Here is a 17,932-nt window from a genome sequence, read left to right as displayed (position 1 = left end):
TAAATCCATCTTTCATCCCCTGTTACTAATCTACTTTTAAAATAAAAAAAAATATAAAAATAAAATGAAAAGAAACAAAACAATACTTTTAAAGTTTTCTGTTTTTGTTCAAATCAGCAGTGAGAAAGTTTGGCACCCAGTTTAAGTAAACTTAGTCTCAGTACTTATAGTTTACTTAGCTTTGAGACCCATCGCGCAGATACCCTTAGGGTCGCTTAGACCGTTTTCTCGTACTTCAACAATAGTCACACGTCTGTCTGCCAAAATACATTTCTCAACAGCTTCCACTGTTTCTTCATTAATGGCCGTAGAGGTCAAGAGCTAAGGATCGTGCAGTAGCGCAGACTCGCTATATAGCACGTTGACTGCTGAATAACGAGCGCCCGGTAAACTGCAGCCTACCCCACATATGTACTACGTGTATACCCCAGTAGGCTACAAGGGCCTGTTGCTTTAGAACTAGTTGATCTGTTTTGAGTAAAAATTACAGGAAATGCGGATGAAGAACACTCTCCAACAACGATCCTAGGATTCGTTGCTGTCACTAGTCTATAAGTTATGTAGACTTTGAACCTTTTGACCAGCCCTCGTATGTACATTTAGTCGAATGAAAACGGGAACAAAAAGGGGAGATAACTCTTGTTCTGTTATTGTGTGTTCACGCATCGAGTCTCGAAAGACATCTGTTTTGTCTCCACCGTACTTGACTAAACAGGCATGCATTAACCGACAAACTGCGTGAAACACATGTAACTGCGGATACTGTTTCCCGTGCTGTGAAAATATTTCTTGTTGGTAGTAATAATGTTTCAGGTTATGCCAGTACAAAAACTGAATTCTATTTTGTAGCATCACTGAGAGCAGCTAGATCGAATTAAGGACAACTACAGAACCTATACAGGCTGTTAACAAAGCTGCAGACGAGGACTCGTCTGAGGGTTAGTTGTTATTATAAAAATAGTTGCATCATTTAACATATTAAGGCATTGTCATAGAGATTTGATGATGGTACAAGAAAACGAAACGCTAACAAATCATCAAATCGTCCATGAAATTACTGCAAACACTTCTTCTGGTTTAATTGTGATTTTATGAAGTAAGAACTTCACAAAACTTTTGTCATTTTTGAGAGAGACGGTGCAAATACAGCATCAGGACCATTAGAACTATGTTATCTGAACTGGATGAATAATTAGGGCGCCATATAGCTGGAATATTGCTCAGAGCGTTCATAAACACTTTCTTGGATTTCAGTAGAAATAAACTTTAGAGAGGTTAGGGCTAGGCTTAACACGAGCCTAGTTCAGTCCAGCCGCTGAAACAAGATGGAATAAAGATATCAGACAATAATAAGTGAAATGGCTTGAGATGAGTCCCCTGAATATGTTACACTGGCAAATATACATATACATGTAGATGTATTTGAAGTTTAGTCGTAGTTTGTAAAGGAACTGAGGTAAGATTAAATCTGATGAAGTTAAGAACCCATAGAACTCAGGGCCTAGATTTTCAAAGCTATCTTTGTGCTAAATAGTCGTAGGTTAATGTTAATGTAAGGCTCTTACAACTAACTTAACGCTAACAAAACATTGAAAATCTAGGCCCAGGGCACCATTGAACAAAAACAACCATAGTTAACTAACATTGTAAACCAAAAGTCACTGTGTTCTGTAATCTGATTGGTTGAAAAACATGATCAAATGGTATTAGATTCCTGGAAACTGCAAGACTATTCACTATGTATTTACACGCAGAAACCTCGCAAACAATTGTTTTGTTGAGTCATCAACAGTGGTGAAGTCTTTCAAATCATATTGGGACGTAAAGTCCTAATGACATCACAAATGAGCAGCTCCAGATCGATGCTATCATGGGAACCAGCTGAAACAGCCAGCTGATGACACTTCACTGCTGTACCCCGACTCAATGTAAACGAGTGCAGACAGTAAAACCCTTTGGTTTACTTTTGTGTTTACAATGTCGATAAACATCATGTGTTGGCCAATTTCTGGGTGTTACTGAGTTTTTGAAGCACGGGAATATTTCATTTGAAACCTCCATGCTTCAAATACTCAATAACACCCGGAAATTGTCCAAAACATGATGTTAATCTCTTACTTGACATGAATGTTATTAAGGTGTCTCAACCAGTGTGCCCTATCTCAAATCATGCCTCTCACAGTATGATGTGGACATTTGTGGACCGAGTGAACATCAACTCGGTTATCATAACCTCCATTTATTAACACAAATTGCTGATCCATACTCAGTATTTGCCAGATGTTTCGGAGATAGTCAACTATTGCCTGCTGGTTTCTTTGCATCTAGAGGTGGTGTAGCTTTGCTTATATCTAAGCAATTCCAGTGCTATTGTCAGGAGATACCCAGTGACCATGACTTCTTCGTTGGTGTTGAGATTCACGTTCCTGGATGCACACATTTATACATATTTAATGTGTACCTACCGGCTGTGACTAGACCTAATGAGTTGTTCTTTACTTGCCTTGACATTGTTGATGACATATATGCTGCCTACACAGAACTCGGTGAAGTAATTATCATGGGGGATCTAAATACAAAATTCAATTGTGCTCATTATAGACTCACAGAAAATGTCCGATCAAGGAGAATCAACGAGACAATTCAAAGGTCAGGCCTTACTTCAGTGAACACTCTAGACCTCTGTTCAGGTCCAACCTGGACCTTCTGCTCTTATCAGGATGGACCACGCACTATGATAGACCAGATGTTGTTACCTGAGTCGACCCTGAGTGATGTTTTATTTGCCCGTATCCTAAACGATGCCCCCTTCAATGTGTCTGACCACAATGCAGTCATCTTTACCTTGTCCCTGCCATCACCTGTACCGAGACTCTGGCGAGAGGAATGTGGAGTTGTCTCCTGGGAAAAAGCAAGAAGCCAGGACAGGCTGAAGGATTATACCTTTGCTGTCTCCCATCTGCTGTGGACTATAAACCTCCCACGGACGATTGTGAACTGATTGACATTGATGAGTATTATTCAGCAATAACATGTACTATCTTGCATGCCAGCAGGGAGACACAAATCATTCAGGTCATTTCTGAAGCCATACTGGAACAAAATCATGAATGATTCTCATTATCACATGACTTCTAAGCGCACTGTTTTGCTTGCTGAAGGCTAACCTTGTGGCTCTGCATACCCGTCCTACAGAGATTACAAAGCTGCAAAATCTGAGTTCAGGAAGCATATGAGACGAGCAAATGATAACCACATCTCACAGACTTTCCAAGAACTCGAACAGTCCCATGACCTTGATATCCGAACCTTTTGGAATCGTGTGCGGTTAATTAGAGGGGAGCACAAGTCAACACTTTCCCCAATATTGTATAAAGGGACAGTGCACAGTGATCCAGAATCCATATTTGATGCTTGGGCTAGCCATTTTCAGGATGTATATGCTGCCAAAGACCAAGACAATTTCAATTTTTCCTTCTGTAAGCAGGTAGAATCCCTAGTTGAGGAGATCTGTGTTAAATGCAAGGAAGAACCTGATCCACAACCAATGAAATTCACAGAGTTGGAAGTCACTGAGTGCTGTGCCAAGCTGAAGAACAATAAAGCTGGCTGTGCTGACAAGATCGTATACTCGTACACGAACACCTAAAGTATGGTGGCAGAACCCTGATGTTTTACTTGGCAACTCTCTATAACATCATTCTTGAATCTGGACATATCCCGACAGCTTGGCGTGAGAGTATCCTGGTGCCTCTGTACAAAGGTGGTAATAAATCAAAGAAAGATCCGAACTCTTACCGTGGCATATCACTCTCCCCTGTGTTGAGGTCTAAATCAAACTGACACCTTCCCTCACCCACAACAAATGGCATATCAATCTCAGTTATCTGCCCTTCTCACATCCTTCAACCTGCAAGAGACGATACACCATTACCATGAGTGAAAGGATACATCGAAGGCCTTTGACACAGTATGGCACAATGGTTTGAAATATAAGAGTGGAATCAAAGGTTCCTTGTGGACTGCTCTTGACGACATGTACACTGGAATGAGGTATCAAGTGTTCCTTGACTCAAAGTGTCCTAGGCCCATCCCCATGATTCAGGGCATCAAACAAGGAGGTGTGCTGTCAGGGAAGTTGTATCTGCTGTACATGAACTCCCTGCTCCAGAAACTCTCTCAGTCGAATCTTGGTGCTGTTGTGATGGACTTAAGTGCGTGTTCTCCTTCTCAGGCAGATGATGTAGCACTCATTTCATCAAGGGTTTCTGCCCTCAGAGAGATGGTGAGGATTTCGGAGGAATACAGCAACGACTGGAGATATGTACTGTCAACCACCAAGAGTGAAATAGTGACTTTTCCATACCGACAGAGATCTCAACAACTAAAGCAGGTTGAAGTTCAGTTGTATGACCAACCTCTCCCATGGAAGGATACAATTCGTCATGTTGGAATAGTCTTGTCAAGTAACATGTCAAGCATAGAGCATGTGACGCTAGCTGCCGTTTCCTTGCGGTCTGGCATGAGATCACTGACAGCTTGTGGGTTTCACCCACGATTTACAAACCCAATCATCAGCCTGACAGTTGTAAGCCGTGTATTTCTTCCCAAAGCCCTGTACAGGTCAGAGTTGTGGACTAGCCTTTCCAAAGTTGAGATCTTAATGCTGGAAAGATCTTACAGACACGTCATTAAGTCAATCCAAGACCTACCTCGTACCACTCGAACTGATAGTTGTCTTGGACTCCTTGGAGTGTTGCCCCTAGAGGCAGTTATAGATCAGCGGAAGCTGTGTTTCCTGGGTGGTCTCTTGAACATGAACCACAAATATCTCCCTCACAAACTGTTTGTATCCCGGTTGATGTGCTTACTTACACAACGTCTCATCGTCATCGGTCGGATATGTGCCTGATGTTGTTAGGGTGCTCAAGAAGTATGTACACTATTGTCACTTGGAAAAATTCCTAGAATCGGGATCTTTCTTGGGGAGTTTGAAGCGGAGGAGAATAATGAAGACATCAGTCAGAGAGTATCTAGTGGCACAGTGGAACAGTCGGCTGGCAGATGACCCCCTGGCCCCCAAGTTCCATCGAATACATCGCCGGCTTGAAGTCCATCCTGCATGGACGGTGTCATTGCTTGATGCATCACTCAGACAGCAAGCTAACTTTGTTATCAAAGCTTGCGCGACTGTGATAGACTTGTGTGAAACAAGGCTGTGTCATCGGTGTGGTTTAATGTATGATGACCCCCTCACTCACGCCGTAGTTGTACGAGGGGATGTCAATAAGTTTTGACCTTGCATAGAAAAACACAAAATATTGGTATGAACCACATTTATTTTTCAACATAGTCCCCTTGTGAGTCAAGACACTTGTTCCATCTTTTCTGCCAGTCGCTGATGCCATTCCTGTAGAAGGCGCCATTTTGGTCCTCAAACCAAGCCTCAGTAGCAGCAATAAGCTCATTATCATCCTGAAATCTACGACCACGCAAGTGTTTCTTGAGACTGGGGAACAGATGGTAATCACTTGGTGCCAGGTCTGGAGAGTAGGGGGATGCGGCAAGATTTCGTACCTGCATTCCTGGACAGCAGCGGCTGCAACGCGAGAGGTGTGTACTGGAGCATTGTCTTGATGTAAAAGAATACCACATCTGATCTTGCCCCGGCACTTCTCCTTAATTGACTGTGGCACTTGCCTCAACAAGTTAGCGTAATATTCCCCATTCATTGTTCTTCCTTTTGGTAAGTAATCTATGTGGATGACATATTTTGCTATCCCAGAAGACTGTTGCCATTACCTTCTGCACTGATCTGGAGGCTTTGAACTTTTTGGTTCTGGGAGAAGTGACATGTTTCCATTCCATGGATTCTAGTTTGCTCTCAGGATCATAGTGGTGGATCCAGGTTTCATCACAGGTTACTAGCCTGAAGTGAAAATCTTCCGGATTCTTGTTGTATCTGGTTAGCATTGAGTTGTGTCTGGTGACCCTTGTTTGCTTCATTTCATCTGTAAGCATTCTTGGCACCCATCTTGCACACACCTTAGACATGACGAGATGTTCATGAAGAATTGTCTCGATGGATCCGTGTGAAATGCCTGTGGTCTCCTCTACCTCGTTGAGTGTGATTTGACGAGCACAAGTCTATGCACTCTGTCAATGTTTTCCTGACTAGGACCTGGACAGGGGTCATCTTCAAGACTCTCTCTACTATGCTTAAATTCATTGACCCATCATTTGATGGTAGCAGATGAAGGGGAAGACTTCCCATAAACTGCTGAAAGCCTTTCTTCAATGTTCTTCTCCGCGTTTCCTTCAAGAACTAAAAACTTAATTACTGTTCTATACTCAATTTTATTCATTTTCACTGCCGTGAGGGTGGTCTCTTTCTGTCAATGTGAGCTGTTCAGTAACTTCTGAGAGTAGGATACCAAAACGTATATATCACATCAGCTACACCCCAAGGTTCAATGTCATACCATAGGCTGTGACACCTGGGTATGAAAAATGCTCAAGGCTCAAAACTTATTGACATCCCCTCGTATGTGGATACACAGAGGCAACTCGGGACGAACTGTGGTTAGGCCTAATCAATGTCGGACCAGTTGAATTCAACATAAAACTTCACAACATGAACCCAACGGAACTGACTGAGTGCTTGCTGTCATGTACAACCTAACCTGACTTTCCCCTAATCAAAGAGGACTTGACTGAGTTTATAATAAAATACATCAGCATGATGTACAAAGCTGTGTTCCAGTGACTCATTGTCACTTGTGTTTTTGACTGTTTAAATTCAAATGTGATATTAGCTCAAATGTGTATGAAAATTCTGACATAAGTACATAAATACTGTTTTCTTTCTGTATGTACTCTTCGTCATGGAGGAATAAAACAAAGATTATATTACACCCGGAAATTGGCCAACACATGATCTCCTCATTGTCATGAATGTCATTAAGACTAAGTCAGTGTTAAGGTATGAGACTTGCAATCATCTTAGTCGAAGATAGCTTTTGAACAGAAGCACTCTGTTAATTTTCAGTAGACTGCATTATTTAAACCCAGTTGTGATTGTAACAGAAAAAAAAGAATATATAATACTGTCACAAATAGGAAAAAAATTGTTTTTTTCATGTTATCTCAATTTCTGTAGTTGGTATGTGAAAGTGTGAAATGTCTGTTCAAATAGGTTCAGCCTAACTACCATACCAGTGGCAGGGAGATAGGAAATGCAAAAAAGGACTTTACTGAGGGGAGAATAGTGCAGAAATGAACAATGCAGATTTTTTCTAAGCCCAGAATGACTTATTTGGAACAGACCATGACTTTATGCAGATCAGTGTACCATGATGTTGTATTACAAAGGGCACTTTTTAAATGTCCGCTTTGAATTTAGACTTAGCTGCGTTATAAACAATGGCTGACGTGAAACGTTATAACTTTCATGTTGAAAGTATTAAGGATCTAGCTACCATGGAGTCTCACTATAACTATAAAATCAAACAGACAGGAGGGGTCCTCTCAAAAGCAAAACCAGTATGGGTGAAGCAGACGATGGTAGGGGACGGGAGTGGGGGAGAGAGAATACAGCTAAGATGTGATAATACTATCAGGGAATTAAAGTAGGGAAAAACACAGCATGTCCTAACATATATAACAATATCCAGTCCTGTTGATCTGTGGGTGGTCATGCCATCTGTATTATTTGAGACATTTGTTATTTGTGATCTATAGTCTGATCTATTGTTTTCAGCAGCTATTTGTAGTTTTTCTAAGTTTTGCCTGATTTTATGAGTAAACATGCTTTTCTAATCATCTCTCACATTCTACTGAATGCCCAGTCAAACTAAAGTGAGTTATTTTGACATATCCTATTTGTAGTTGTGTAAGTTTGAGGGATACAGTGTAACAGCCTAAAAACAGTTATTTTTCAATTTCCAACAGTACCTTTGTCCCATTATAATTGTTCTTGTCTATTTCAGGCATCGTCTCTTCCAGGGATGCATATCCTAGAATTCCCACGCGAACTGCAGTACTTTATTTTGGCAAAGCTGGATGGTGTGTCCCTAGGCCATGTTCAGTGTGTTTGTCGATCTTGGCAAGAAATTGTAGGACATCTAGAATCGTCTTTTAATATTTGGTTGAGATGTTGTTTGAAAGAAATACCATCCTACATTTTGGTAGAACTCACAGGAATGTGCCGATTTATTGAACAAGGGGAGATAACTGCAGATGTGTGTAATCGTATTGGTTGGGAGTTTTGGCGAGACCTGTATCAAGAATACCGACGAGACAAGCTGCTGACTGAATGGCGTGAGACCACTATGGAGATAACCATTCCTTTCATGTATGGCAAGGCTACATCCATTGATCTAGGAGGTAATGCTACTTTTTGTGTCTTGATTGAACATCGTGTCATATGATGGTCTCACTATTAGGGATAGAAGGGTAGCGGTGTAGTTATAAAATGGCCTTGTCTTGTTGAACACACAGAGTAGATTCACCTCTTGGGTACATTGTGTAAAGCCCACTTCTGGTGCTCCCTGCCCATTCTCTTCCCACAATGGTTACATGTCATATCTTCAGACAAATAATCTATGTGGGAAGACAATGCCCCCTGCCATGTATTGCTGGAATATTGCTAAAAAATCAGACTCAATCACTGTTAGTGTTACAATGGTGCATTAAATTCCGAAAATGGCTGACAATTTTGTTTTTTATGTATTCCCTGCGTATATTTGTAATGTAATGAAACTTACTCCCTTTCAATGGAGATATATGTCATGCTAAGGTTATTATGTGGAATGTTATTCCATAACCTTCCCTGAATTAAAAGCAAGACTATCTAACTGATGTGTAGATCCTTTAAAGATGGACCTTCAGCTGTCACAATTCACAGTCTTGACAAATTTTAATAAGATCTTTCCAATTATGTTATGTTCTTGCATTGTTATGTACAGTAAAAAATTGCATTGTTATTTGTATTATCAGTGCGTGCATTCTTTTTAATTTTACCTTTGTACTTTGTCAAGTTCACAGTCTCCGAATGTTTTAATACCTGCGTTTATTGTGCTGATCTACAGAGGGGTACCTGGTGTCCGGCCACACCACTGGCAATGTTTTGGTATGGGAGAACCTGAAGGAGACTGATGCCCTCACCATGGGGCTGGTACATAAACACCACCAACATGTGTCCTGTGTCCGGGTGCTGGCATCAGGTGGGAGACTGTCGCCAGCAGTTACCTCAGTGTCTCTTTGTTAGACTGTCTGAATTAGGGCTGGGATGGGTCAAAATTTCTACCCTGGTACCCCATCGGGTGCCCCAGTTACCCTACCCTACCAGGATATACTCAATATATTAATTCCTGAAATAAAATTCATAAAAAAAAATGGCAATGTATTCTTCAGCTCAGAGGCTAAAATTTTAAGATTTTCATTATCTTGATCACATGTTATATTCAAATTAGGTGACAGTAAATAACGTCTAAATCTTCTAAGAAAATACAGCCTGCTAATCATGAGAGAACAACATACTACATTGTTTAGTCATGTGACCATGGACCTATGTATTTAGATGGATACCCAGGTCCAGCTCATTAGTAGTCATTACCGACCCATCCCGGATATCTGGGTTACAGCCCTAATCTGGATATTTTCTGTCTGCCAATCCTTGTTTTTCCAGTCATTAACTGTCACACATAAAATGAAAAGCATATATTCTATCCTTATTTTCCTCTTGATGATACATATCATCCTGCCCTTGCAAAAACCTGTTTCACCTGTTATTGTCCTTAATTGCTGTTATGAAAAAAGTAATTCTTCACTGTACATTGTTTTCTTTCTGTATTGTCTCTAAGCAATAATGACAGAATATCACACTATTTAGTGATGGTAATGTGTCTCATCCCGTATACATGTACTGAAAGACAAAAGAAACACAGGTTTTGATGAAAATGAAATGTCATAAAAGTAAGCTATCATGTTTATGTTTTCTTTTAAAAAACTTGACAAAAAGCCAGAGATGCATTTCTTCAGCAGTTCAGTATAGTATAGAAATGTGTCTCCCCATGCAATAATGGGATTATCTCTCACAGTTAAGAATTTAGTACATTAATTTCTTTTTGATGATCTTGATTTTCATTGATGTTATATCAGAAAGGAGCTGGAAGGATCTGGGGACTGCTCAAATGGAGGAAGCCTGTCCTTGTGTTGCATCATCATCTCGAGATTGTGTCATCAATGTGTCAACAATTCGGGGCTCAGACACACATCACATTGCACATTTTTCACAACAAGTCAACAATCTCAGGTTAGTATGAGAACTTGGGTAGATAAAGTCATCAAAAACTGTAATCATGGGGTAGCTAAATCTTCTAAGTCATTGCAGTTGGCTGTGCAAACATCGAGGGCTTGATTGTGCCAGTCCCAGATCCACCATGACATTTGTCAAGATGAGGTTGTTTGATTTTTACAAGAAAGTGTTTGTGATGAAAGCTTGCATGACTTAGGGCCTTCTGCCTACTTGAAATTGCCATTGTGTAATATGGCATTCCACATAATTCAAGTGATTAGCTGATTGGCAGGTTCGATGTTTGGCCACATCTTTCCTATAAATGTTAAAAAGCAGTAATTGTTGTTACCCTGTCTGGCACTTTGTATTAAGGGAAGAAAATAAGGATTAGGTGGAACTGAGCCATGAAACAATATCTAACCCAGGTATTCACATTAGGGGTAGAATAGGCCTTCAGCAACCCATGCTTGCCATAAAAGGTGACTATGCTTGTCGTAAGAGGCGACTAACGGGATCGGGTGGTCAGACTAGCTGACTTGGTTGACACGTCATCGGTTCCCCATTGCGCAGATCGATGCTCATGTTGTTGATCACTGGATTGTCTGGTCCAGACTCGATTATTTACAGACCATCGCCATATAGCTGGAATATTGCTAAGTGCGACGTAAAACTAAACTCACTCACTCACTCATTAACTGCATGGAATGGATTGAGCTAAAATTAGCATTGAAAATAACTTTTATATGCTGACTAGTTCGGGCAAGTAAACACATGCAAACACAGGCATGCACATACATTTAAGGTGCATTGATCCAGAAAGCCCCATTTCATCTTATTTTCAACACAACCCTCTCACTTGTGTTGTGGTGGGGTAGCCTAGTTGTTAAGGTGTTCATTTGTCACTTCAAAGACCTGAGTTCAATTCCTCACATGGACACATTGTGTGAAGCCCATTCCTACTGTCCCTGCCATGATATTGCTCACTTGCTCACTCACTCACTCTCATTTGTTATGAAATGCACTGAAAGAGGTGATTTTATCAATAAACTGGAAACCATATTTTTATCACTTGATCAACAGAAAAGTATGATGCTAGGGACCCTTCAGAATAAGCTGTTGCCATTCTGTATAACTTAATTTCAGTGTTTGTGGGGAGTATTTTGTAGCAGCAGCCAAGTCATCTGTGCTTCATGGGCAGCCTGTGTGGCGGGTGTCGTCCTCCCGACCATTGAGCCTGGAACAGACAGATCAGCTCTGGGGACAAAGGACATCAAATGTCACAGCTGTTGCCATGACATTTGGAACAGTAAATAGATATGATGTGTTCAGATAGCATGAATGGATGAACTGTAACAATTTATAAAAAAAATCATGTTTTGAATTCTGTTAAATTGTAGACATTCGCAATGCTTTTGAAAGTGACTTTTACAGTAACGCTCATGCTTAAAATAGGCAACATAGACATGTAGAAGCCAAAAGGATTTCCTAACTGTATTTGGTACCAAATGGATCTGGCAGCAACTTCACACAGCTGTTCAACTATATTTATAAAGAGAGGTAGATTGAATAGTACAACGTAAAGAACTTGTTCATACAACAGTGCTGTTTTATTAATAGAAAAATCTATTCATAGTTTGGTCTTACATTTGACTATACTTGTGTACTCCTCCTTTTAGTATTGGACCAGACAGTTTGGGGGTTGATCTGTTGAGCAGGTTGTCTGGGGTGATCTCTAGGGTGTTGGTCAGCTTGTGTCTGGGCTCATCTGAATGATGTTTTGCCTGTTGTGTCTGTAGGGTGTTGAACAGGTTGCAGTTGTGTCTGGGCTCAACTGAATGATGTTTTGCCAGTTTTGTCTGGGCTCATCTGAATGATGTTTTGCCAGTTTTGTCTGGGCTAAGCTGAATGGTGTTTTGCCTATTGTATGTGGGCTGATCTGTGGAGTGTTTTGCCTGTTATGTGGGGGTTAATCTGTTGGGTGTTGGGCAGCTTGTGTCTGGGCTGATCTCTAGCGACAAATTGTTATGTAGGTAGTGTCCGGGGATGTCATGGGCAACCTGATGATATGGGACAGTGGTGAAGATGAGCTGAGTGGCAGGGAGCCGGAAGTTATACAGAAGTTTTCCAGTAGTGTTAAGCAGATCTGTCTACAAGGAGAGCGTCTGGTTTGCCTTTTAGGTGAGTAGTATCCTCCAGTTGCAAATTAGATCTGATTGATATACCCGAGTACTTCATCGAGAACAAAAAATCAAATTATATTGTTTTTATCAAATTGGTCTTATTGAGAAATTATTGCAGTATTTTAAACCATTTGGAGGACACTAATTTGTCAACAGGAAATTAGGATTAGGTTGTGTTATGTAAGACCTGGAGTCATTGTGGAAGAATTTGTGTGGGTCATCATACATCTTGAATTAGTATGTCATCTTCCTACAAGTTTGTTTCATTGTACTAGAACAGTTGGTTTGCATGTCACATAAATGAAAACTGCTTTCACTCACTGACTGCCTTGGGTATAGGATGATCTATTCTGTACTCTTTCTCATTACCCTTAGATGATGGTAGCCTGTGTGTACGCCGGGACTCAAAATTCATCCAATGGTTGGCAGAGGATTTGTTCGAGACATACCAGGGAACTGCAAAGTGTCTGTCATTGAGAGGGACAATATTAGCAGTTGCTACAACTATGGGTAGGACTTGTGTCTATCATTGTGATACATTTAAGGACATAACAAGGACTGGCCATCTGTGTATGTCAGTGTTCTCACTTTCAGTTGGTTATCCATGTCAAACTGAGGCACAGTATATCTGTGGACTAGGACTATACAACTGACAACTGTCTACTGATAGTCAACCACACACATATGAGCATTTAACTATGTGAAATATGTTTTTTAAGTAAGGGTATGTTGATATATATTTTTTAAGTAAGGGTATTTTGATATATATTTTTAGTAAAGCTATGTTAAACCCTATTTCACATGTCCTCAGTTCATGCCAAGAAGTAGACCTATCATTCTAGGCATTTTAGTTCATGATGCAGAGTTTTGTCCATCAGACACAACAGAGCATCTGATCATGGGTTAGAATTCCAGTTTAATTTGACTGTATTTTTAGGTCTGTTAGCATACAGGTTTCACTGAGGTGGTGAATGATGTGTGTTAAACTAAACCACGAACACATCAGGTTTTCTGCACATTCATTAGGGAAACTATTCAAAGTAGCATTGAATCAAAGTCCAAAACTCACTCATGTGTCCTGGTCATTTTGTGCTTTCCTTGAGCAGTATTCCCTTTCACAGGGATACAACTGGATCACTGTTTAGAGCAGTTTCCAGATTCACTCAATTGTCATTTCTTCGTTATTTAATTCAACAATATTGCAGCTAAAGTGGCAGTCTGTCAGTGGTTGACATCATCTACACAATTGGGATGCAATGACGTCCGGTCCTTTAAGTCACCTATTACAACAATTATCGGTTGTTGAAGATCAATCCTAACTGAGATCTTCATGGCCTCATCATTAATGCTTGTGTCTTACAACACCCACCACCCCTCACTAACCTGTCATGCAATGATTGATCAGAAGTACTGACTAAAGTTTTTCACCAGTCTAAGTAAATTTAGTCTCAGTGTTATTCGTTAGACTCCACCACTGAGTCTAACAAACCCTAGTAGAAGGTTGTGTCAGGTTACCTTCTGAGCGACCTATGACCGTCCAATCAATAGCGAGATGGTTAAATAATTTAACCTGTCAGATAACGGCTACTACTTTGGTACCAGGGGGACTCACAAAATATTCAGGTCACTGACACAGATCTCTCCACAAACAAAAACCTGCATATAACACAGTTATTTGACCTGCAGTATATGCCCTTTGGGGTTTCTGTTGACATGATTACCATAAGCAGATATTTCTGCAAGATGACATCCTTGAATATTGCCCCAAACACTACTTTCAGCGACTGTTTGCTCACTGTTGTCATGATTGTAACGTGCGCCATGTGCATCACCCAGACGCGATGGTCCGCTAAATAGATGGTACGCTAAATAGCATTCAGAATCGTTCGGGTACAAATCTTTTCGAGATAAAAGTTCAAAATGTATGTACAAATGTCCACTTTCGCGATTTCCTAAGCTGTGTTCTGATTGGCCAATCTCAAAGGTTACCTGACACAACCTCCCATAAGGTTTTGTTAGACTCAGTAGTGGAGTGTAACGAAAAGTACCGAGGCTAAGTTTTCGCTGACTGAGTTTTTCACTAGCAGATTTTGCTGACATAACTGATCTTATCTTCTACCACCAGGTGGCGTGTTCCTCTACAGTATACCAGACAACAAAACATGGGAAACACTGGAGTTTAAACATCCATATAGTTCTTTGAGGACTGAGAAAAACACCATCACATCTATATCCCTTGGAGACGATGGCAAGAGTCCTGTCGTTGCCATAGCAGCTGATGATGAAACAATTACCATCATCAGGTGGCAGCCATGATTTGAAGTAGAAGTGACAAAAACAATCTCAGTGGTGATCGATCAGAACAACTTGGAATGTGTTAATAACCTGTTGTCAGTTATATGCACACTCCGACTATTGTTCACAATAGAACTATTGTATTGTTACAGCATCTAGTGGATACAGCATCAGGATGAGCTTTTACCAAAACATTACAGCAGCTATTTGAACATGGTTTACATGTCCTTAGGGCTCAATTTAAGGGACAGTACGTCAACAGTTCCGGAGGTTCTTATCATGTGTAAATAATTTTCAGATGTTTCAATTATGCCCTCAGTGCCTGCCTGATTCAATTCTTGACCAAAACAAATAAGCTCCACACAGCCAAGGCAACAAACTGACTACACAAACTGGATTCCATCATTTTTTGCATCACTGGCCAGCTGTTGAGAAGTTGCAGTGATTTTCTTACAAAATAAGCTATTTACTAATATGATAAGAAGCTAGTGTTTGCAATCTTCAAATTGAAGGTCACCTGAAATCAATGACTTTCTTGCCCAGAATTCTTCAAGGACCACCCAGAAAGGCATGCATCAGTTCCTACTTCAGATTGAGTTTGCCCAACCCTACATTTGTGGTGGGCACTGATGGGTTATTTCAGACTCTTAAAACCATACCTCAGAACACTTGATGCACTGTCCCTTTAAGGATGACAAACATGAGGTGTTAAGTACTGAATAAACAAAAGCATCTGTGATCAACTTGGTATACTGAAGGACCAATCCATATTATGTTGGATATTGTTATTTAACTTTCACACTTGTGCCATATATCATCTCTTAAGTTTGACCTTTCATCAACCATAATGCCATCTTCAAAATATTTTTCAAAAATTCATGGATGACCCAGTACTGGTAGACAGCATGGCTGCTACATTGAATGTTTCGAGGCTTTGCTGAAGAGAACTGCATCTGTTGAGTGTGACAGGATCTTCTGATCAAGGGTTCGAGACTCCGCTTTGCCCTTATTATGACGCTTCATTGGTCAGCTTATACATGAATGATTAAAGCAATTAACTTTGAAGTGGTACCCTGCCATATATTTATGAACCATTTTGTCATTGACAAGTTCTGGACCAATTTTGTCAAAATTAGCGGTTTTGTCCCTTTTATGACCATATGACTTTGGTTTGACTTTAATACTGGATAACTGGATCATTTTTCAGTGGAAATGTATGGGAATGGTTTGAAAATTCGCTGTACGGGTCCGGAAGTGTGGGGTCCAGTTAAGCGGGTACAATTAATGAATGTAAGTTTCGTTTCACATAAAAATCGTCCGGAGGGCGGGGTTTCCGGATATGTGGGGTCCGGGTAAACAGGGTTTGACTGTAATCAAAAGGTTTATGTGAGCCAGAGAGCCTAATGGTGCTATGATTTTCTGAATTTTATCCATTTAATTTCAATGATAATTGAAAACTTGTGTCCATTATTGCATAAGCATGACAAAAACCTTTCCTTAGTGTAGATTTCATTGCTATATTTGTTGGTGCTATTGCTGTGTTTCCATAGAATAATGGGAAGTATGTACAGAGAGGTTCTGGTTAGTGATAATTAAACTAAATGTTGGTCATCAAGGTCCATACCATGCATGTTTGCCCAGAAATAATATGTAACTGGTTGCAAACTGCAAGTAATTCACAACTGTTTAAAATTGTGCAGTATCTTGTAGTATCTGATAAGGTGGTTGTGAACGTCAGCTGCGACATGTAATTACTACATCAACAGATTTACATTATTTACATCTTTGAGCATCCATTATGTGTACATGGTTGTAGTAGCATGTACAAACACAGATGAATGTGGACATGATACAGCAACTAGATTAGAGATTTTCCGCCAGCCCTGGGAGAGTACTTTTGCCGATCCAAGGAATCCAGAAACTGGAGAATTGTGGTTTCTGTGTTTGAAGACACCCATGATGTTGAAAATTTCCTCAGATTTTGTGATGCCAACTCTCAACATGGTTGGCCCTTTGAAAGGAGGTCTCAAGATGGTTCAACACGATGGGGTCATAGCTACCTCATACCCAAAGTCAGTAATATAATTGGATAACCTCTGTACTCAACGATCTGGAAGGGGTATTTGTTAAGAATATTAGGCTACACATATTCAGTTTTAAGTACAAGAACCAGTGGTGTATGAACTTCATATTGACACCCAGCTTGTTGCACAATTGTCCAGTGCTTAGTCCATAGTGACCTCATTTGTCTGATCACCCGTGTCATTCTATTGTTCTTTTAACAAAGAAATGTTGGAAAACCAGTGGGATTGACCATATCGTAAACACTATGTATAGAAAATTACAACCTGTGAAATTATTTGGATACCTTTACCATATCAGTATTGCAATCTTAGAGAGCTTGTTTCAGCATTACAAATTTACATCGTTTTGTACATTCACATTAATCATCATCTTTCACCTCATGTATTAATGCAAAATGTGAAGAATGTTGCCTTCTGTGCCATCATTGTCCTTCACTTGAAAATCACAATAATTTTACCCCTTCCTTTAGTTTTCAGTCTATGTAATACGAAACTGTGATTTGTAAAATGTGTTCAGTATCATCAGTTTATTTGATTTTGGGATTTCAGTTGATATGGACCACTTCCTTTCAAACATTTATGCATTGATTGAATGTTAAATTGTTCCAAATATTCATGCACATTTCACAGATTGTTATAAGGAACAAATAAAACACTATTATCATGATTTTCCTTTTGCGTCTGGTAACCATGATTTGTGATAACCGAGACCATATATCAGTATATGATCTGGTGATGACAAAGCTTCAAGATGGTCATGATTCATGATCACAATGGTAGTTTTGTGAGAACAGTACAGACCAATCACAACAAAGCATGACCTGTTCTTGGCTGTGACCAGTTTGGCATCATCTTCTCTCACAAGATCTGATTGTTTCTCACTCAAAAATCACACTGCAACATAAAAACTCGCAATAGTAGTGCTTGACATGAACTCCCAACACTGTTTGCTTTATAAGAACTCCTGACACAGTTTGCTTCGTGTAACTTGGTAACAGTCTTTAAGACCAAACCAGAGGTAAGTTAGTACCACTTTTCAAGTGATAACAGGACCATACTCATATTTTGATAAGAAA

At 40.1% G+C, this 17,932-nt stretch overlaps 1 protein-coding gene across 1 annotated transcript; it reads left to right on the top strand.

The window, feature by feature from the left end:
- Positions 1–641: 641 nt before the first annotated feature.
- LOC137274302 (uncharacterized) lies at positions 642–17,528 on the top strand. Its single transcript, XM_067807438.1, has 8 exons — positions 642–938; positions 7,989–8,385; positions 9,090–9,224; positions 10,162–10,315; positions 11,441–11,603; positions 12,328–12,475; positions 12,853–12,987; positions 14,603–17,528. The coding sequence occupies exons 2-8, from the start codon at positions 8,007–8,009 to the stop codon at positions 14,791–14,793; spliced, it is 1,305 nt and encodes a 434-aa protein (XP_067663539.1). The 5' UTR covers positions 642–938; positions 7,989–8,006; the 3' UTR covers positions 14,794–17,528.
- Positions 17,529–17,932: the final 404 nt, after the last annotated feature.

Source organism: Haliotis asinina, chromosome 2 (genome assembly GCF_037392515.1).
Source record: "Haliotis asinina isolate JCU_RB_2024 chromosome 2, JCU_Hal_asi_v2, whole genome shotgun sequence".
In the NCBI taxonomy this organism is placed as follows: Eukaryota; Metazoa; Mollusca; class Gastropoda; order Lepetellida; family Haliotidae; genus Haliotis; species Haliotis asinina.
Note: the sequence above shows the minus strand (reverse complement) of the source record. Positions and strands in the feature narration are given on the sequence as shown.

What these genes read in the sequence shown, in the direction of transcription:
- LOC137274302 (XM_067807438.1), top strand. Translation starts at nt 8,007, where the DNA reads ATGCATATCCTAGAATTCCCACGCGAACTGCAGTACTTTATTTTGGCA. An exon ending in GCGTCTGGTTTGCCTTTTAG is followed by an intron (nt 12,476 to 12,852) that starts GTGAGTAGTATC and finishes CATTACCCTTAG; the next exon opens with ATGATGGTAGCCTGTGTGTA. An exon ending in AGCAGTTGCTACAACTATGG is followed by an intron (nt 12,988 to 14,602) that starts GTAGGACTTGTG and finishes TTCTACCACCAG; the next exon opens with GTGGCGTGTTCCTCTACAGT.